Here is a 22,093-nt window from a genome sequence, read left to right on the forward strand (position 1 = left end):
TTCACAGATCAGCCATAAGGAGATGCATCTGAAGTGAGTGGAACCCCTTCACAGCCAAAATTCTCTTGCCTGCTAAACAAATCTGGATGTGCCAAACACCAATAAGAAACTCATGAAATATAGATGTCAAAAATGGCTTTGATTCTTCAGACCAGCCATGTGAGGCTTGTTTGTATGGAAAAGTTACACCCATATAACCTAAGGTGTGATGTTAAATCACTACAGTTATACTGGTATAACCTCCACGTTGACACTTATTCCAGTATGAGTGTCTTTTTTTTTTTTTTTTTTTTTTTTTAAATGTATGTGGCTTGGGAAGCCACTCTTACTCTGGAAAAAAGAGTATCCACATATAACTGGTAAATCTTTCCCATGTCGACAAGGCCTTAGTAGTGACCTCGCTTATTTTCTTCAAACCATTTCCCCAGCTGAACCTACATTTATTTAACTGCTGCAGCTGGCATGCAACTGGAGTGTAAGGCCTGGTCTTGTGCCTAGCTAAGTGAAGGGGAGTTTTGTTACTCTCTTTAATGAGAGCAGGATCAGGCCGTACATGGAGTTCTGTGATTCCTTCATTCCATTTCCTGTTTTGGGCAGAAACAGTTGGGATTTGATTTTTCTCTCAGTTACTATGTGCAGCAGCAGCACCCCTTAAAAAATGCTGAGGCAATAGGAAGCTTCAGCAACCTGCAAATGCTCGCTAGGGAGTCTAAACAAGGGGGTGTGGAAATGACTTGACATGCAGAATAACCACATGGCTATGTGACTTATTGATTATATGTCATCATAGAAGAATCCTTCAGCTAATGTAAGCTCATCTCTTTGTGAAACAGAGAATGGCTGGAGTTGTTGACTTTCTAAAAACGAGTATGTGTTTCTAAAATGTTGTTGTGTGGTTCTGGGGCTCCAGAGGGGATTTCTACAAAAGTACTGAAAAACAGCATGAATCAAATCCATTGCTGGCACAACTCCATGGCAGGCAATGGGCTTGTACCCACTTTGAGGAGCAGAGTATCTGGTTCCATCAGTTTAACTAGACCGGGTGGGGAGAGAGGAGGATAGTGTCAAGATCCAGGGTGCGATCCAGACCAGTGATGAGTTTTGTCATTGCCTACCTTGTAACCCGGAGTGCCTCATAATACGTAGCTGGTGTAGCTTTCTTGACTGGATGCTTCCAACCAGCATACGAACATGCAGTGAATATCTGCGTGAAGCCTCCACCAGTCTTGATTACATCTCGTAAAGTAACCCCAATACCCCGCCCCCGCCCAGTCTCATATTTTCCTCAAAACTACACACTCTGCAATGTCCAGCCCTCTCCTGGAGCATTCAGAGAGATATTAAAGTTTGTTTCTCTAAACATACACTATACAGTAACTTGCTACATTAACTAGAGTTAACATTGACTTTAAAACAAAGACCACACTAGATTGGTTTAGATTAAAAGTAAAACAAATTTATTTAACAAAAGGAAATTGGATTTTAAGTTAATTCAAATATAAAGAATAGAGTTAGAAATGGTAACAAGCAAATACAAGTTGAAAAACACTGTCTAGAGGCTAAGACTTAACAAAAAAAAGCTACAGCCTTTTTTCAAGATAGTTTCCTTACCAATCTACCTTCCAGCAAGATGGCTGGCCCCCACCCTCACTGGTCAGGATCTCCCACAAAGTCTAAAGTGCTCCGTTTCTTTGTCTTAGGTGAAAGATAACTTGGATAACTTTGCCCCTTTCTTTTATAGTCCTTTGAAATAGTCTTCTCAAGGTTTTCTCCTCCCCCAAGAAAAGTTCATTCATGCAGTGAGAAAGATAACATCGAGTTTGAGGGTGAAAGGAAATTCCATGCTGGTTTTTAACCCTCCGGGTGTTTCTTAAAATGCAAATTGATCCATTTCATGCAATTTCCTCCCCTGGCTGTGATGCTGAGTGGTTATCTCCTCTCCTTCTGGGCTTGATGGTCTGGTTTATCTTCTATGTAAATTGTATTCCCATTGTCTCTTAATATACCTTGGAAATACCTTCCGGGTGGCGGAACCACATTTGCTGGTGTGGGGTAGTGTAACTTTAGCCCTGGTTGGCAGACACACTTTGATAACGTAATTCCCAATACATTGTGTAATTTTGAATTTATTCGCTGTACATATGCCACACGATAATATTAACGATCATATGTTAGCTTGCTACTGATATTTACATGACACAGTGGAAAACATAATCCCAACTATATGTACAAAATGATGGTCTAAATTAGCTATTACCATTCAAGAAACAGATCTTGAAGTCATTCTCTGAGAATATCTTTTCAATGTGCAGCAGTAGTCAATAGACCTAACAGAATGATAGGAATTGTATGAAAGGGCTAGATGATAAAACAGGAAACCTCATAATGCCTTCATATAAATTGATGATATGCCCACACTTTGAATACTGAATGTAGTTGTGGTCACTCCATCTCAAATAAAGAAACATCAGACTTGGAAAAATGACAGAGAAAGGCAACCAAAGTGATAAGGGGTATGAAACATATTCCATAGGAGAAGAGTTTAAAAAGACTGTTCAGTTTAGAAAAGAGCCAACTAAGGGAGGATATAATAGAGGGCTATAGAATCATTAATTGTGTAAAGAAAGTGAATAAGGAAGTGTTATTTACCCCCTTCACAAAACACAAGAACCCAGGATCATCTGATGAAATTAATAGGAAGTATTTCTTCACACAATGCACAGTCAACCTATGGAACTTGTTGCCAGGGGATGTTTTGAAGGCCAAATGTATAATTCAGTTCCAAAAAGTCATTGATAGACCTGTCCTCCATGAACCTATTAGCAAAGATGGTGAGGGATGAAACCTTGTGTTCTGGGTGTCCCTAAACTTCTGATTGCCAGAAGCTGGGACTGGATGACAGGGGATGGCCCACTCAGTAAATTGCCCTGTTCTGTTCGTTCCCTCTGAAGCATCTGGCATTGGCCACTGTCAGAAGACCAGATACTGGGTTAGATGAACCATTGGACTGACCTAGTATGGCCATTTTTGTGTTACAGATACAGGTTATGACATTAGTGAGTTGGAGTACATTGAACTGTTCAGGGCAGCTGAAACTTACTACCAGATCTCAGTGAGCCTCTTGCATTGTTGTATCTTGTTGTTAAGGTCATAGATGGCTTAAATGCTGAAGGGATGTGCAAGGATAGGCATTTCTGAAGTAGAGAATTTTCTGTCTAACTCATTTTTGCGAAGAGAAGTCCTCTTTCTCCATCCTTTTTGTAAAGTCCACACTGTGACTAATGCTCATGTAAATTTCACATGGAAACAGGCATTTAGTTTCAAGTGGTGGGGATAGGATTTTAAGATTTTGCGTTCTTTTTAAACCTGAACCTAATGGTAAATGTTTTGGTTTTTATTGTATTTTCAGTTTTAACTTAAAAAGGTTGAACAGATTTTTCTTTTCTTAATTTGTGCTTTTAACATCAAAATGCCTTGACAAAGATCTGGAATGTCAAGTTTCAGAATGGATTAATTTTTATGGCCTAGTTATAACCCATGAAAATTGGAATTTGAAATGGAAGGGGGCTGCACTGCTATACATCAGAGAGTTCTTAGTGCTCATTTTCGTTTCTAATTTAACTGTAGAGTTGGAACCTGAGGGGTTATAGTAAATTGCTTGGAATGAAAATGACTAGACATGTCCTCATCATGTGGAGTTTGGAAAACTCAGGTGGGACAAATTCAGCTTCTGAGTGTGAAGAGCTCCCATTACATTTAATGGGGATCACATGCACCAATAGGCATTTGGCATTTCCTGCCATTTATTGTTGTTGTTTATCATTTGTGTTACCGTAATACCAGAAAGCCCCACTCATGGACCAGGACCCCACTGTGCTAGGGGCTGTACAAACACAGAACAAAAAGATGATTCTTGCTCCAAAGAGCTAACAATCTAAGTAACACCCAAAACACTGGTTTCAGAAGTCAGCCTGGAAGTTTCTGGGTTAAAAATGCCTTGTAGTGAAAACAAGCGGGGATAGTCATAGGGAACAGGTGAGTCTAAAATGATGATGGAGGAGAAAATCGTGTCTTCCTCAGACCCCATCTATTCCAGATGTTGTCTCATGGAAACATGACCCACCTCCCTGAACTAGCCCCCATGAAAATCAAAGAGAGAAGGAGAAAGGAATTGATTTTGTTCGCTTCTTTGGTGACCATTTTTTATTACCGTGTAATTATTTTAAGAAAAAACATTTAATAATTACCTCAACATAGATCTGAAATGAGATTTGGGTGGTGGCCTTGTGCTAGCCCTCTGCTCCATCACAGGCTTGCCATCACACTGCCTGATGGAATCATTGGACTTTGTATCTGAACAATTCAGACTCCCAGCCCCCCAGTACGGAGGGGACCTTCTTAATGCCACACATTTTGATGGAGTTATCTCATTCCCCACCCCCCACTGAAGACTCTGTTAAGAAAAAAAAATTGGTTTTTTTAATGAGAAAATATGGTTTTAAATATTTGACCAACTCTAATAATTAGCAACTGAGCACATCAGGGTACTGGGTAGATGCTAAGCTCCCATATTAGCATATTTCCTTGGGAACACCAGACTCCCATTAATCAAAGTGTACTCTGTTGAATTTCAGGGCTTGTTGGTGGCCTCAGAAACTCAGACGTACATCTCCATGCATTTCTTATGCATATACAGACCACAGAAACTGGTTTACCGGTTAACCAGCCATGTACCCCTTCATGTGGAAGGGATGGGTTGAAGGTCCCATCTTTCAAACTTGGTCACACCCTGCACATGGTGAAGACGCTTTGATCTTGCTGTCTTGATGCACAATAATACATTAACAATCTTGGTTTAAAACTTTGGTGAGCTCTTTGGAGCAAGGACAGTCGTTTCTGTGTTTGTAAAGCACTTAGCACAATGGGTCTGGTCTTTGATTGGGGTCATGATGTAATTAACAATAAATGAGAATGTAGAATGGCTTTCTATTCTGAAAATATTTGCTTGGGTGCAGGAGAGAGAATTCAATTAGATGATCAAGGGAGAAAATAACCAAACAAAGGATTTGAGGACTGCAGTAACTCAGCCAGAGGTTAAGGATCTATTACCGGAGCGGGTGGGTGAGGTTCTGTGGCCTGCCGTGTGCAGGAGGTCAGACTAGATGATCATGATGGTCCCCTCTGACCTTAAAGTCTGAGTCTGAGGTTCTCTTTTCACTTACACTGGTGTAACGCTATGGGCTTCAGTGGAGTTATAGCTGATTTGCACTACTGTTCTTGAGATCAGAAGCAGTGTATGGGTGTACATTAAATCAACTGGCAACTTGTATAAAAAGCAAACTGTCTCCAAAGCAGACTTAGAAGGCTCTCGAGACATGGCGAGTTGTGCTGCTGTTTGTCTTTCATTCTTATTCTGTGGAGGTGTCTCTCTCTTTTTTGCAGAGAGTATCAGAGCAAGAGAGGCTTGAAAATTTAATGAAGCTCCAATAAAATGGACTATTTTAACTATTTTTCTCATTTGCTTCTTGAAGATATACTACACTTGTGTCAAATGAAACTTCTCAAGCACTTTTACAAACGTGCGCAGATTCATTGCGGTAGACATTTTTCTGTAGATTCCCCCAAATAGTTCTTCAAATCTTTATCAGAAACTGTTAATGGGAATAGTATTTCTGGTGAATTATTTATTCACTTCCTCACAGTTAAATTAAATATGGGAATGTAAATTAAGCAGCTGGGAGAGAAGTAACACACCTCAAACAACCTCTTCATTAAGTGGTGAAGGCCAGCTTGTGCTTTCAAGACACAGCACTGGGGTGGAGGGCAAATGGGGGCATTTTAGGGGGAACTACAGGACAAAACCTGTCTGTGGCCTTGAGCTTCTGGGAGCACATGCTGAAGCAGCAGCTTTGGCTCGGGGAGGTGCTATGGGCCCTGTCTTCATGCAACGCCTTTTGGGGTGGGTGTAATATCAGCCCTTCAGTGGAGCAGCACTTCTGAGCGCATGAGGACAGCTCCTTAGTTGTGCTTTCTCTTCTCTCCCTGTTGTGCCACTATGCAGAAGTAGCCATAGCAGAGTAGAAAACTATGAAACATCTGTGTATTAAGCGAGCAAAGAACACTGAACCGGTGGCGGTGGCCATTCTGGGGTTAGCAGGGCTCTGAACTGCAGCCCTTGGTGGTGACTGTGTTAAGAAGAAAATGTGTTTTTGATTCTGAATTGAAAACACGCTCCCTGAGCCATGCCTGCAGTTCTTAAAGGGAAGTGTTTGAATCAGCCCCTTCGCTACAGGGAGGAGGTAAGAGATATAGGTGCTGTTTCCCCAGCTGCTTCCCCTGCAGCTCCAGGTCCAGGAGCCGCCCTGGTGTGAGTGAGACCTCCTTGTTGCTGACTGGCTGCTGCACTGCAGGGGAAGAGGGAGGACAGTATATCTGGCCGCCCCATTGCCTGCTTCCCTCTGAGAGTCCCTGGAAAAGCAGGATAGGAGCTCAGCTGGCTCTTCTTCCCTGCAAGGGAGCACATCACAAAGGATGGCTCCCCTCCGTGACTTGGTAGTCCAGGAAAGGGGAAAAGAGGAGAAGCCGAGAACCAACAACCAGCTCCTGATTCTTTGCCCCAGCCTGATGACTATTCTTGTGCCAGCTGGCAACTGCTCTATGGGAATCATCTACCGGTTAGGGATAACTAGAGCACACCATGCTGCAGCCACTACCCCTCCCTGAACTGACATGCCCCAGTGCCAGATGCTGCCAGGGGACGAAGACCTAGGCGATAGCTACGCTGGCTTTATGGACACTGGGGATTGCCTCACATCAGAAGGGGACCTGGATGTGGTTTTCACTCCCTTTGTACCACCTGAATAGCCCAGATGTGGTGGAATGAGGAGAAAAGAACTGATTGTGGCCCCTTGACTTTACTGAAATATTACGTTTGGCTTCTAGGCTGAACTGCAGGACAGGATGTGTTAAGTAGCAATTGGCCAGTTAAAAATATACCTCATGTAAATAGAACTTCCCTGAATTATATAACGGCAACACGTGGATCTTAATTGTAAAGTAAAATGATTTCAAAGGGAAATGAATTCACAAAAGCAGAAAGTGACATGAATATAATGGTGAAGGGTTTGCGAGTAAGCCATCAAAAGCCAAGACATTCAAAGCTGTTGCCAGAACTTTGTTTCTTCCTGAGACTGTTGTGCACAGATAATGCAGGTGCCCCAGCGGATGGGAGACTTTGCCTGCCATATGTGCTACAACAGCGTGGCAGCGGGAGAACAGCGTGGTGTTAGACTAAACTCTGCAGATTTTGCTTTTTTTTTTTTTTTAATGGTCACGTTGAGTCAGACCTTTCGTGGTGTTTGAATTATGTGCTTTTGCAGTATTGCCAACCCCACGCTTTCAGAAATCATAAATTAGGCCCCCAAATCATGAGATTAGTTTATAAATCATGAGACTTTGGTCCTTTTTATTTGCCTTCTGCTTTTTGAGCCTTTAGGATTCATGTTTTCAACTTAAAAAAAACAAAAAAAAAAACTGATTTTCTTGTTTAATCACAACTCTGGGAGTTGGAGCTTAAAGAAAAACTCCATTTTTTTATTTATATGTCTACAAAAAAGGGACTTGAAACCCATAAGCTCTCTCTCTCTCTCTTTAGTTTATTTCCATTACCTGGAAATGGTCAAGCCATTTACTTTGTAAAATTTGCATAAAATAATCTGAGCCTAGGAGGGATTTTCTGTGCCAGGTGAATATTGGTGGCCTAGTTCTTCCAAAGCTCTGAAAAATGGTCTGTTCCACTGAAGTGTTGATTAATCTTTAAATATAGCAAGTCTCGTGACTGCTACTACCTCCCTTTGTGCAGTGGGATGCAGATAACTAAAAGAAAAGAAGCTGACATAACTCATGGAGAGAAATCACATGAATTTGGGGGGAGGGGGGAAGGAAGATGCTGCATTTTAGGAGTAAGGCAGGAGCAGACTATAAATGAACAAAGATGAAGGAGTGTTGAGCAGCTGGAAGTCTATGAATCAGGTTTTGTTATTTCTTCTGTTTACACGTTAAAGGTTATATTGTTCCATTTAAGCATGGGGCTGATTTGGGGGTGGTGCAGAACTCTAGAGCCTGTGGGAAGCATGGGAGGCACTCAGTCCCATGGAGGTAGCATATCTCCCTGGGCTCCCCAGTGCTCAGAATGAAGCACATGCATTTCTGTCCAGGGGTGCGGAATATTTTGTCTTCAGTAGGGCTAGTCGGCCCAACTCACCAGAATACTGAGAGTGGGCCAGGCCTCTGCTGCCTCTCCGCCCCTCCTTGTAGCCTTTGGGACACTCTTGGGGATTAGTTAGGGATCAATTTCTGTGCTCCCCTTTGCATGGGTATTGCAGTTCTGCCTGGGGCTTATCTGGCCGAGGGAAGGAATGGCTCCTTTTTTGCTCCCCTTCACCGTACACAAGTCAGAGTACAAGTCAGAGCTGGGCAGTATCTGTCCCCAAGGGTATGTCTACACAGCACAGAAAAACCCAGGGCTGGCCCCTGCCAGCTGATTGGGGCTCGTGGGGTTTGGGCTGCAGGGCTATTTCATTGCTGTGTAGACTTCTGGGCTCAGGCTGGGGCCTGAGCTGGAGGACCCTGCGAGGTGGGAGGGTCCCAGAGCTGCTGAAGAATTTTGCTTCCCAATTTCAGCCTTTGTTGGTAGCGTCCCCCTGGCCCAGGACATTGTAATAATCTGAGCCGTACACTGTCATTGACTGAAGCCGCTTGTTGTGAAAGATTGTTCTGGTCAGTGACTGATGAGTACAATTATTTAAAAGTAGTTTTTCCAGTGGACTGTGGCCCCAGTTCTGCTCCCCATGATGTCAATGGAAGTTTTGCCTTAGTCATCAAGGCCAATGCTCTGTTAGAAGCCCTGACTAATTCAATCCATGTTGAATTGTATAGGGCTTCTTATAGGGATCAGAGCTCAGGAGAGTGCCTGGAGGCCGGTGGGATGGGTGTCAGGAGACCAGGTTGTAGGTGGTCAGGCCTAGTGGTCGGAGTGGGAGTCAGTGGTTGGAGTCCAAGTGCCAGAGCCAGGGGTTGAGACAAGGCCAGAAGCAGGGTGGAGGGTCAGAACCCGAATCAGAGACCGAATGACAGAGCTGAGGGTCAAGATAGAGTTGGAATGAGAGCTGAGAGTCAGAACTGGATTGACAGGAACAGGGCTAATTCCAAGGCAGGAGCAAGGCTGGGAGAGGAAGGGAAGAGGTCTGGGTGCAGAGCAGGATCTGGGCTGGAGCTGTGGAGGAACAGAGCAGGAGCAGGGCTTGGTGAGAGACAAACACAGGGAGATAGGGAGTCCCTGGGCAGGAACCTATTGAGCTGCCAGACGGGCTCCTGTGAGTTAGTGCTCCTGTGAGTTAGGGCTGCTGTGAGTTAGAGCGCAAGGATGTTCCTGGCCAATCCCAGTGTAATTCTACTCCCAGCCTCCTCCAGTGTGCCTCTAGTATGCCCAGGTACCGCATGCTCACTTGCCACCCCAGCGTGACTCTCCCACTTAATGCCTAGCCTTAATTTGGCCCTTAAGCTATTTAGCTGTGTGTGCAAGAGAGTGACCAGGACACCCTCTACAGTACATTATGGTTATTTATGGGATTTATGTTTAATTGTTCAAAAGAGATGAGGATGTGGATGAAAAGAGATTATTTGGAGGTGAAAAATCTCCTGCATTGAGGCCCAACTGATCTTATTTCACCAACATTTAAAACTCCAGGCTGCGTAGCAGCACTTTACCTAAGTGATCTAAGACTGGTGGATTGTAATAAACTCTACTTCTCCTAAATAAGGCTTTAATCCACCAGGGAATTTGTTACTCTTTCAATATATATATTTTGCAAGCAGTCCCCTGTTCAGAGAGGACAGTAACAGGCTGATTGCTGTACAAAGGTAATGCAGGGTGATTTTCCACCTCTGATATTGCTGTACCTTTCTCCGTATGTGTGTCTGTATTTTGAAGGAGGGGGAGGGAAGGTTCTATGCCTTTTCCACACTGACAATCAGCCTGACTTGTGCTCACGTTTTACCTTCATTGGGGGTGGGGGCAGTGGACAGGTTATTTTGTTACACAGTTCTGGGGGATCCTGTCCTGAGCTGCATGGCAGTGGTTGGAGGGATGCAAAAGAGATAGTACAGAGCACTTTTAGCATACCCATGCAACGGCAGCCCAGCACACCTTCTGTATCAAGCACTCCAGAGCAGGGCTCAATTATTGCGTCTGTTGGTGCTCCACAACCCCTGCAAGGTGTGGCTGGCCAGCAATCGGACATGGTGAAGTCCTGTCATGCGTAGCATGGGCTAGACAGAAAGAAAAACAATAGTTTGTATTCTGTCATGTGTCACCTACCCTGGGACATCTTGCCTTGTACCATCAGGAAGATTCTGGTAATCACCATAAAGCCACTTGCCATTTCTTTCTTCACTCAGCCTCTACTGCGGCATCAATGGAGAAGAGCTGGATTTAGCCCCTCTCTGGATCCATTACCACTCCTTCAGTCACAGTTGCCTTTTAGGCTCTCCTACCCCCATTCCAATACATGTGTATCTTTTTAAAAAAAAAAAAAAAAAAAAGTAGTGCGGTGAGTAGCATGTGTATCTGCTGTGCGCGTTACAGATTGAGAGTATGACTTCTCGGTACACTCATGGCTTGGAAGTGTGAGTGCATAGAAGATCAACGTTCGCTGTTTATTCCTGTCTGAAGTCAGTGAAGGCCAGTTGGCAACAGGCCCAACGGGACCACATGCTAAGCTGATGGGTATAAGAACCTACATAGGTAGAGTTTGAAAAGTGCCATTCTTGGGGGGTGTTTTATTCCTCAAGGACAGGCAGACTGCAAACAGGGAGATGGATTATTGATGATACCTGTCAGGTTTGGGAGAGAAACGCACTTTTTATTAAAACACCGTGAATTTGGAAATGGTGACTATTACCTAGTGGGATAATTGTTGTATACAGTGTAGTTTGTCGCCATGTTGGTCCCAGGATGCTAGAGAGGTGAGTGAGGTAATATCTTTTATTAGACCAACTTCTATTGGTGAGAGAGACAAGCTTTCGAGCCACACAGTACTCTTCTTCTTCAGAAAAACTCTGTGTGGCTCAAAAGCTTGTCTGTCTCACCAGCAGAAGTTTGTCCAATAAAGGATAATTATTGTCAGGAACCCCCGGAGATAGACAAGTGAGAATAGGAGGGATGTGCTGGCCTAGGCACAGAGTCAAAGCAAAGGAACAATATGTTGTCTTCCCAAAAGGTGTTTCAAGGAAGCTGGCTGTGGTCCGAGAGGGGCCAGGAATTGTTCAAAGTCCAGGAGGAGTGTGACTGTAGGCATGGCTACAAATAGCAAATGGAACCGGTAGAGAGGGGACTGGTGTTCTGCCATGTTTATATCAAAATGGCATGGTTGTCAGAGTTTGTCACATCAGAATCCAGCCCTTAAGGTTTGGTAGAAGTACAATCTTGGACTTGAAAATCGGCAGATTTAGAATTCTAATCTGCGTAATTAAGACCCAGCTTTTTAAAAATTGCCTCCCTCTTGCAGGTGCAAATGTAAGTGCAACTTATATAATGTTTCTACCTACCTGAGAAGGCACAGTCAGGTAGTTGGTTGTCTAAAGACTTGAGCCAATGCTTAAAGAAATTGATGGAAAGCAGTCCATTGGCTTCACTGAGCTTTGTATGAAGCCCTAAAGCCATGTCTGTACTAGAGAACTGAGCTGCTCCTAACTCAACCGGTAAGACTGCAGTGGTTAAAGTAGAAATGGTTCACTGTGTACTCATTATCATGTTCTGAGTCGTTTCAGCGTTGCCCCACATCCACGCTAGCACTATACAGATTCAGTTGCAGCACCTATCTCACAGTTCCCAGCACAGCGCCCTGGTCTGAAGCAGTGGATTCTGGGAGATATCAAAAGGCCCCTGTTGGACTGTTTTAGTGCCATGCACTTGGGACACACACAGTTTTTTGTGTGGACATATGTTTACGAGCCTGCTAGAATTAGGAGGGCCAAAAATGACTGTTAGGATGGGAAATCCTCTAATGGAGACAAGACCTAAATGCAGATCATTATGGGAGCAAAAGAAGGGCCCATTTGACTCCAGGTTGAAATTCAGGAACCAGGAGTAGTAGTAGTTTTTAAGTATTGTCTTTTGTAAAAGTTCAGTTTTCAACCATGCTGGAGAGGCTTGAGGAAAGAAGCCAAACAATCACAAAGTGAGAAAAAATACACTTTGAAAGGATCTAGGAAAAGAAACAAAAACCCTACCAACAAACAATTAACCTCTGGCTAATCTTAGAATCATACAGCTGGTCTTGATGCATTTTCTTTTGCAGTTAGATTCTTCAGAGACAAATCTGATGAACTATTAATCATAGCTTTCCTGCTCACTGAAGGAAGGGGGAATGGAACAGTACAATGATGCCAACAAGATACATTAATAGTGAATATTTTCATCATAGAACAATTAGATGTTTCATTGTTTGTTTAGCCTGTAATTATTGTGGGTGGTACTGACTCCCAGAACTCAACCACTGTTTGGAGCACCAATATTAATGTAGTATACTGATAAATGAAGTGAAAAAATTGTTAACAAGCTGTAAAGAGGAGAGGTTGGAATGTTATAGTATCTTTCTCCCATTTAGTGTCCCCTGTTCCAGGGCATTTTTATTTGTATATACAATAGAGGGGTCTGGTGCTGCTAATTGCTTTAGAATATACTTTAGAAAATGAAGTCTTTTACTATTTGCCTCTTTAGGCCTAGGAAGCCCTTGCAATCTACTCTGCCATGCTTTGTAGAAATATGTAATTGTCCCTGAATCTAAACTACAAGGCTTTGAAGATTTCATGATGCTGTGTAGTAATGTTTTTTTTTTTTTTTTTTTTTTTAAACCTGTGTTTCTGAAAGTTAATCAAAGGTCATCTCTGTGATGTTTTACTTAGAATCCTATCCATATATTTCATTCAGTTTGCAGTAGTATATTGAACATGCAGTAGAAGGGATGCTAATACCTCTTCTGGCCTTGCCAGGTGTGCAGTTGTTACACTACTTTTATTTGTTTTTTGCATTACAGATCTGGTTGCTGACAGGCAGTGGTTACTTCCAGCACTCCACACACAACTCTTTGAAACATCTCCACAGCTAATATCATGGCTTTGATTTCCATCACCACATGCTCCCTTTCCCCATGCATTTGGAGACAGAATTTAAATTCTGGAATCCAGTTACAGAGTCCCTGTGGAGACACAGTCCTTTCTTGTTCCCAGTTCCTCCTTTATACATGCCCCACGTGTTACAAGGAATGGAATTCCTGCAATTGATCACTGTTGCCTTAGCTCAGTATATGATTATTTAGTAAACATTCACAGCAAGCAATATGAGCACATTATACTCAGACAAAACAATTGTGTGCTTTTATTGTGTGTGTCTCGTTTTCCAAATACCAGGATGGTAGACTTGCAGGTATCCCCAGCACAGATCTGGGAATCTGTAACACCTTTTGGGGCAAACTTTAGAACAAGGATATGGGGAGGGGGAAATATCAAGTTAATCTCTGGGCAATACTAACTAATTTGGATGCTTCTGATTCTAAGGCCAGATTTGCTAGTAAACTCAAATGCTTTATGCTGCTTCGGTGACACAAAGCAACTGTATGCCTCACTGGCTTCAAGCAGCTATTGTATGCTGGTGCAGCTGGTCCTCAGTATTCAGGCATTGTCAAAGGTGTAACGTGTCTATATTTTAAAGTACCTGCTGCTATCACTGTGATGGATTTCAGAGGATCTCTTTGAGCCTACGTGTGTGCCTCTGAATCTTCACCAGATGTTTGTACGTATTTTTGTCTGTAGGCCCATAACAGTCTACATGTACGTGGTACCTTCCATCCTGAAGGATCCCAAAGCATTTGAAAAATTGTGTTTTAAATACACGGAGATCCATCAAAATGCAGTTTTGACAGCACACAGCATATTGCACAACGTTATGGGGAGGAGATATTGAGGAAACCAACACTCTTAACAAAAAGTGCCGCAGGATCTTATCTGGAAGACCTACACAAAAAGCATTCGAGTTGTCTGTCTCCCATATTTTGAAGTGGACTGGTCACTTTTCTAAATTCCGTTCAGCTGTTCCTCTGGGCTTGTGATCTTATGCAGTTTCTTTCAACTCATGTTGTTTTTAAAAAGAGTGGAGGTTCCATGGTAGTATATGTATCCTGTGCAAAGAGGTTATCTATTGTAGTTAAAGTATAGTAAGACTGTGTACTGCCCATGTCATCTGGATCGTTTAACAGAATGAGGTTTGAACACAGATTTGAATTTGGTGATTACTGGGAATTGGGGAGGGAAAAGACAGTGGATGCTATTTTTGGAATAGAATTTGACACAGCAGAACCCCTGCTATGTATTAAGAGATGTAAGTGACTTTTGAAGTATTTCATTACTCTTTCATGTCACAACCACAAATGTAAAGAGTGCTTGTTTTCCAACACAAGAAATACTAGTTTTCAGTCATTGCAGACATTGAGCAGTATTGCCAACCATACATTTTTTAAAATCATGAATCAGACCCCCAACACATCATGAGATTGGGTTAAAAAATGAGATTTTAAAAAACAATAAATGTGGGTTATTTTTATTAGCCGCCTTGTTGAGATTTGTAAGGTTCATGTTTTCAAGCCTTTCTCCACAGCCATATGGGCTAGAAACTCAGTTCTTTAAAAAAAAATGAAAGGTGAGATTCTCCCCAAATCACAGGACTGCAGGATCTTTGAGTTATAAGAAAAGACTAAATAGCATGAGACTCATGATAAAATCACAAGAATTACCTGCATGGAAAGTTTAGATTTTTCAGGATTAACCAACTGCGTCCTTCTCCCTTCCAGCAGGGACTATTTATTTCCCTTTCTTTGTCAGGGATAGCACTCTTACCAAATTAATCTGCCTGGAAGAATACTGGATAATGAAAACTTTAATCAGTTAAGGTATGTTCCTTCATTTTATAATATCGGGGTTTCTCTTGGCTTTTTTTTTAAGCCAGCCAGGGAGGAGGAGGAGGAGAACTCCTTTGAAGTGTTCTTGAGATTAACAAAGTACTGTATGCCACCAAGAATATTCTTCTCAAATCCTCTAAAGCGTGTTTTTTAAATCCTCTTCCCTATAATCCTCTGTGCAGTCCCAAATATTGTGATAAACAGGTGTCTGCAGTTCTCTATAACGTGGGACCACAAGGCCAGAAACACAGCACAATTGCAGTAGTTCTGCTGCACTGGGCAGGGGCAGCAGGCTGCAGATCAGCTTCACAAGATGGGCTCCACATGCCAACATCCTGTAGAGTACTTGTCCATGGCAGTGGGAGACAGTGATATGTGGGTAAAGGTAAGGGCAAGAGGTAGCTATGAATCATGCAGATCCACAGTACAGTAAAACCTCAGAGTTACGAATACCTCGGATATGGAGGTTGTTCATAACTCTGAAATGTTCGTAACTCTGCACTAAACGTTATGGTTGTTCTTTCAAAATTTTACAACTGAACATTGACTTAATACAGCTTTGAAATGTTGCTATGCAGAAGAAAAATGCGGCTTATAACCATCTTAATTTAAATGAAACAAGCACAGAAACAGTTTCCTTACCTTGTCAAAGCTTTACTTTTGAACTTTCCCTTTATCTTTTTAGTAGTTTACATTTAACATAGTACTGTACTATATTTACTTTTTATTTATTTATTTTTTGGGGGTCTCTGTTGCTGCCTGACTGTATACTTGTGGTTCCAAATGAAGTATATGGTTGACGGGTCAGTTTTTAAGTCTGAGGTTCTACTGTTTTAGAAAACCAGCATTGTGGGCTCAGGCTATTAGCACAGCCTGGGAAAATATAGCAGCAGCTATAAGGTGACTGCATGGGTGTATCATGATTTGCCATACATTGCACAAATCAGGTATGCAAAACGTATTAATGGGGCCTTGTGCAGATAATGAGAAGCTCATCCTTCCTGCCCAATTCTGTTTCATTTCCTCATTTTTATAGAGACTGAGTTTCCATTCAAGACTGGGATGGGGGAATTAGATATTCTGGAAGTTAGCAGGCATTTGTGATTTGTGTTTTAAGATGGCATGGGCAACATATTTTGAAGTCTGTGCAGGTAATTTTTAGAGTTCCTTAAACTACTTCATTGCAACTACAATAGTCTTGATTTTTTTTTAAAGGTCTCTGAGTTTGAGCTCTTAAAAATACTAAAGTTATTACTAATGTAATCCATTGTGCTCCATCATGGAAGTATTTTAAAGTGCATTTTTTGGAAGGAAAATGGGAGATTATTTTTCCATTCTTCAGTGGTTTTCTTTGAACTTTTGATACCATTGAATTCTCAGATATATTTTCTCCTTTGACCTAGAATGATATGAACTATTTGGAAGGGAAGTGTAGAGAAAACTAACTCTCATCAGTTTATAGAGGCCATGAAAAATATACCAAGTTACTACATTGCATGGTAAAGTGCTAGCTGGATAGTCTATCTCTAGCTTTAGGGCAACAAGATCTAAGTTAGGGGTCACAGCAGCCTCATTTCATTAATAAAGCAGCTATGAAATGAAAGGCAGCAGCAGATTGGGATGCAATTTTTCTGCATCAGTGGAAGATAATGCCTATAGCTTTCCAAAAGGGTTAGTAGGTTCAGTTTTGGCTACATAGTATATTTAAAGCTGCAGCTGATCTTTGCATGAAAATAAATTTTCACTTGATGTGCTCAATATAAGTAAATCAAATGTGTAAATTTCCTTATACTTCCCAATACTATTACCCCTTTCTATCCAAGCAGCTTGCTACACTTTGGGGTCTTGTAGGTTGTTTCAAGTGGGAGGAGAAATTGATGATGGAGTCTGGTACCTTTTGATGTAAAGTTGTTGATTTACAAAGAAGGCACAAAGTCCTGTTTCCCCAAGCACCAGAGGAACCACACAACAAGAGACTGTTCCCTTACATGCTGCCCCAAACCTCTTTCAGTCAGCATCCTGCAATAGCTCTCTCTAGGCTTTCTAAGGGCTCGAAGTCAGCTCTCTAAGGGCTGTATCACCAGCTGCTTCTTCAGGCTGTGTCTCACTTTCTGTTCCTTCTGTCTCTCTCTGTCTGTGTGTCTCTTCCCTTGTGTTTTATGTTCTTCTCCCTCACACACACACACATACACACCCATCCTTAGCCAGAACAATATCCAGCAAAGCCCCTTTGCCCAGATGGTTCGAATTGCTGAGGGGGCTTGCATATCCCGTTGGTTTGGGCAGTACAAAAGGCTTAATTGTCTTTTACAGCTATCTTAAATAAAAAGCAGCAGTGTTCTAATTACCGCAATACTCTTAATTATTTTTCTTGCTGCCTTAGTGTGCCTCATTCAGAATGCAATGTTTCTTCTCTCCTTCCTCCATCCCTTTGGCCCCTCTCTTGTGTGTAGGGGAGCAACAGCTTATTAATCATGTGGAAATGGGTCGGTGGGGGCTTTGCAAATGGGAAAAGTGATCACATGGTAGGATTCCTTCCTGCTGGCAGCCCCTATTCATGAAGCAGGGGCATAGTCTAATGCGGGTCAGACTCTAGATGCTGCTTCTATGGGGCATGCTCCACCCGGAAACCAGCAAATTGCCACAAATTCATTAATGGCTGATAGCCAGGAACAAAATCCTCCCTGGGGCAGGATGCTGTAGAAAGGAAAGCTAGCCTTGTGGTTAAGGAACTGGTTTGGGATGCCAGAGATTATTTGGGCTCTGTTCCCAGCTCTACTTCAGACTCTCTTTATGCTCTTGGGTAAGTAACTTAGTCTCTCTCTCTCTCAGTTCCTCCATCTATAAAATGGGAATAATGTCTCCCTAGGACACAGGAATGGGATGAAGCTACATTCATTAATGTTTGTGAGGTACCTGCATGCTACAGTGGTGAGTGCCATGGTTTAAAGCTTAAAATAAATAAAAACAGTAATTCCAGTTCTTTAGTTTCATCCCTGCAACAGGAAGGTGTAGGCCTTTGCAATATGATAGTACTGAGGAGAGGAATCTGGGATGTACTTATTCCTCTTTGCTAAAGGCATAAATGAGAGCTAAAACATTGACTTGGAGGCCAGTACTAAGCATTAACATAGAGGAAAATCCAGATTTAGGAATTGCTTTGGGATTCTTTATTTAACAGTGCTATAGATATTAGCTTCACAGTGGTGATGCATTCAGTCTCCCAGGAAGAGAGAAATGTGCCCCATTTGCTAGCATTATTTAATCCTGGCAGCATGATTATAGCAGCTGCTGAGAATGAGGCTTACCTGTCTTTATTAGCTATGACTTCAGTTACTGGGGCATTTGCATGAGGTGATTTTTCAGTGTGTGTCAGGTGGAGGGCATGAAATCTGTGTGGGGTAGAAATGTAGGTCCTTTTATATGAAGGGATGAATATTAGTTGGACAAAAGAACACTACATCCTCTCCCTACTTCCATGCACACAGACTACCCCACATCCCATGCTGCTGTGGCGGAGTTGTTCAACCATTTGGCAGACTTGCAGCCTGTGGTCTGGCGGAGCAAAGGAAAAAGCCCAGGCTGTCTGGGAATTGCATTGATGGGCTGCTGTTCCTGTTGAAGCAGCTTTAAGTACCTAGAGTGGAAATGATCATTTAGAAATAAAGGGCTGTGACAGCTAGAAACAAACTCCCATTGTACTCGCTGTCCGTGAGTGTGTGGCAATGCAAACTGCCCCTGGGACAGTGCAGTGTGATACTGTAAGAGAGAGGGAGCTGCTATCAAATGTAGTATGTGCCTAAAGAGAAGCCTCTTTCTCACTTCTCTCATGCTGACATTAAGGACCACATCCTGTCCCATACCCCTTCTCTGAGACCCCAATCCTGCTCCACTGAAGTCAGTGACAAAATACCTATTGACTTTAATTGGGTAGGATTGGATCTTGAATATGGAAGATGACATGGTTCTTCTGCTGTGCAGAAGAGAGAGGGCTCTAGCAGGCTGCACTGGGAGCTCTGAACACCTGCACTGAAGCTGGAGCACACAGGTAGGATGGTGATGTGCCAGTAGATCTGCAATGGCATAGATGCACTGAACAAAACCCTATGGCTGTGTAAAGAGTCACACTGACCTGTAGTTGCAGCTCCAATGGTATTCCTTGCCCATAGAGAGGATTGGGTACCCTCATGGAATCACTGTGATCTCCTGTGAAAGGGACACTTACTCTGGTTATGTGCAGGGGTTTTGAATTTTTACTTTGATTTTCCCTGTATAGGGATCTTGCCTTAGAACTTTCTATTTAAAAAGGAATATTTGTTCAAACAGTTTTCCAAAGCTTGATTCCTATAAGCTCATTAGCTCTCAAAGACACAGAGAGAGAAATGTTCAAAGTCGGTTTTAATATTGGGCATTCAAATGCTGAGAGTTGCTTTTCACACCTGGAATGCAGCGTTTATGGGAAGAGCTGACACACCTGAAGTCATTCTGTACTGCAAAGGGCTTTGAGAAAGTGATAAACTTCAGACCAGTGTAAAAAAAAATTACACTAGTTTTAAAAAAACAAATTTGACTGTACCATTCAGATAACTTCAACAATTTTCTTTTCTTTCTAATGGGAGAGGGAGGCGTTTGTCAAAATATGAAAACAAATGTTTTAATACCCTTTGATTGGCTGAGAGGTTTCATAAATTGCTAAACACTGGCAAAATCTAACACTGTACAGAGACTATAACTTGTTCAAGAATTTTAAGCTTATTGTGTATTTTCTGCCTTCTCACTACCAAGCCTACACACAGGGTTGCATAAAGATATTAAAGAAATCCTCTGTCTTTGAAAGATTCTAGATAATTGTATTCTGAAAGGACAGTATGTCAGATTTATGGGGGAAATGCGAGTCCCACAATGTTTTTGGACTACAGTAGAGCTGCTGAAATAATATTGATAACATTTAACATTTGCATAGAAATTTCCCTGTTCAAAACACTTTAAACATTATGTCCAAAATGCTCAAATGTGGATACGTATCATTCATATTTAGTTACTTAATATGCATGGGCTAACTTCCAGAGTGCTAAGCAACTGCAGCTCTGGTTGACTAAAAGAGGGTTGCAAGCACGTACCAACTCAACCCATTTACATTTATAATCTAGATTTTGGTGATTAACTTGAGGCGCCTACATTTCAAAATTTGGCCTACATAATAATGACTTCAAATGCCCCTGTGAGGGAGTGAGTCCATTCCTATTTTACAGATAGGGAAACCTGTGTTGGAGAAGCTAAATGACTTGGTCAGGACCATAAAGGGAGTCAGAGCTAGAACTAAACTTCAGAAGTTCTTGATTTCTAATTCTCTGCTGAAACCACACTTTGCGTTTTCTATTCTGCAATGAAATATAGAGAAATTGATAAAGCTTCTTTTTATATAGAAGAAATATATTTTACTAAAAGAATTAGGGCCAAATCCCAGGCCCTGTTAAAGCTTCTGTTTGCCACTCTTTTTGGTAAGCTTTTTGAAAATCTGAAGGTTTTTGGCTTCTTGATGTATCAAAGATGTGCACACAATAGTTTTTAAGCACACAGTAGTTTGACTTATTGTGAAAATATTTTTGCTAATAAGCAGAGTACTGAAGCCTGCACAGTAGAAATATTGAGTTGCATGAACCTAAATAAGGGTAGGTTGGATTCCAAAGGAACAGTCAACATGAACATTTTGGGAGGGGTTTGGGAATTCAGTTTGATGCTTAATTTAAGCCACTTTTCTTGTTAGATATTCAAACAAATAGATTTTTGACAGAGTTATACCAGCTCTGGAGGAAGCTTCAAGCTACCTGAAATTGCATTCAGAAAATGTGTACTCTGAAATTCAGAGTTTTGAAGAATGTCCCCAGTCTTTCCATGACAACCTTTGCTTTGCCCCTTACACACACACTTATTTTGGAAAATGTCAGTTTTAGAAAAAAATATGTATTATGGAATCACTCCCCATCACAGTCCTCCTTTTAAAATCTAAGTTCCAACCTTTTTCTTTTATATTAAGAGCAAATAAAAGAGGAATTTTACTGAAGAAATAAAATATAACAGCTCATATTGCTCTCTCTATAGAAATAGGGGAGGGGAAGGCTTGTTTTGTTACTTGGGAAGCCAGAGGAGGCTATGATGTATATCTAAATTATTAATTTTAGGTTTCTACATTTTTTTTAAACTAGCCTGAAGGAAGAAGGAAAGAATTGTTGTTTTTTTTCCCCTCCAAAATCTGATTTTCAGTAAGATTCTTCCAATCTTCAAATTATTACCAAGGAAGAAGGAAGTGAAAATAAACTGCTTCCAAAAAGGAAAAGATGGTTAAGTGTCTGGAGTTTGAAAAAGCCTCCAGAACAAAAGGCGTGATTCTAGATTCTGTGAAGGGCAGGGAGATGTGAAAATTATACTATATTTTTAAAAAATAGTTACTATTTTTTTCTTGATTATGGAATGGTAATCATATCTTCATAGATCAGGAGGAGACTTGAATTATGTTAGAAGTCCAATTCATTAAAAAGATAACTTCCACTGAAAATTCTGCATGTGGCCCATGTGCTGCAAACCATTTTTTTTTCACACCACCTTGAGGTGATTCATACAAGCTGGCTTTGAAATGAGATTAAGAAAAAAAGAGGTGTTAATAGCGCTGCTTGAAAATGTTGAATTAAAACGGATTTTCATCAGAAAATTGGGTTTTTGACTAAATGAATTTTTCCCATGAAAAGTGTTTTTTCAGCGAAGTCAGAATTTTCTATAGGAAGCAGACAAACAACAACACAGGAACCATTTTTTCAATATTCAGCTGAAAAACATTTTTTGTCCCAAAATCAAAAGTTTTGATTGGAAAATGCCACTGTGGTGCCTCATGGGAGTTGTAGTTTGGGTGCCTCATATTCCCATTCTCCTCTAAGGATAGGGCTCCTCAGCTGAACTACATCTCCCATAATACACCATGGCAGCTTGGCAAGAGGGGAGACCATGGTGTGTATTCCATGAAATGTCTGGCAAGGTAGGCTGGGCACTACTGCAGCTTTTCTGATTCTCAAGTTTTGGTCTTT

The 22,093-nt window shown here is 41.6% G+C and overlaps 1 protein-coding gene across 2 annotated transcripts in view; it reads left to right on the forward strand.

Moving 5' to 3' along the window:
• Positions 1 to 22,093, forward strand: part of SH3GL2 (SH3 domain containing GRB2 like 2, endophilin A1) — a 131,448-nt gene that overhangs the window by 13,483 nt on the left and 95,872 nt on the right. Inside the window, exon 1 of one of the 2 annotated variants that reach the window (XM_067553130.1) lies at positions 7,948 to 8,031. The exons of the other annotated variant lie outside the window; for it this stretch is intronic. Within the exon in view, the coding sequence (XP_067409231.1) occupies positions 7,984 to 8,031 (48 nt within the window). The 5' untranslated portion in view covers positions 7,948 to 7,983. Of the gene's footprint in view, positions 1 to 7,947; positions 8,032 to 22,093 lie in introns of those variants that run through there. 2 annotated transcript variants of the gene reach the window in all.

This window comes from Emydura macquarii, unplaced genomic scaffold (genome assembly GCF_026122565.2).
Source record: "Emydura macquarii macquarii isolate MOO-44397 ecotype Brisbane River unplaced genomic scaffold, CSIRO-AGI_Emac_v2 contig_1451, whole genome shotgun sequence".
NCBI classification, from domain to species: Eukaryota; Metazoa; Chordata; order Testudines; family Chelidae; genus Emydura; species Emydura macquarii.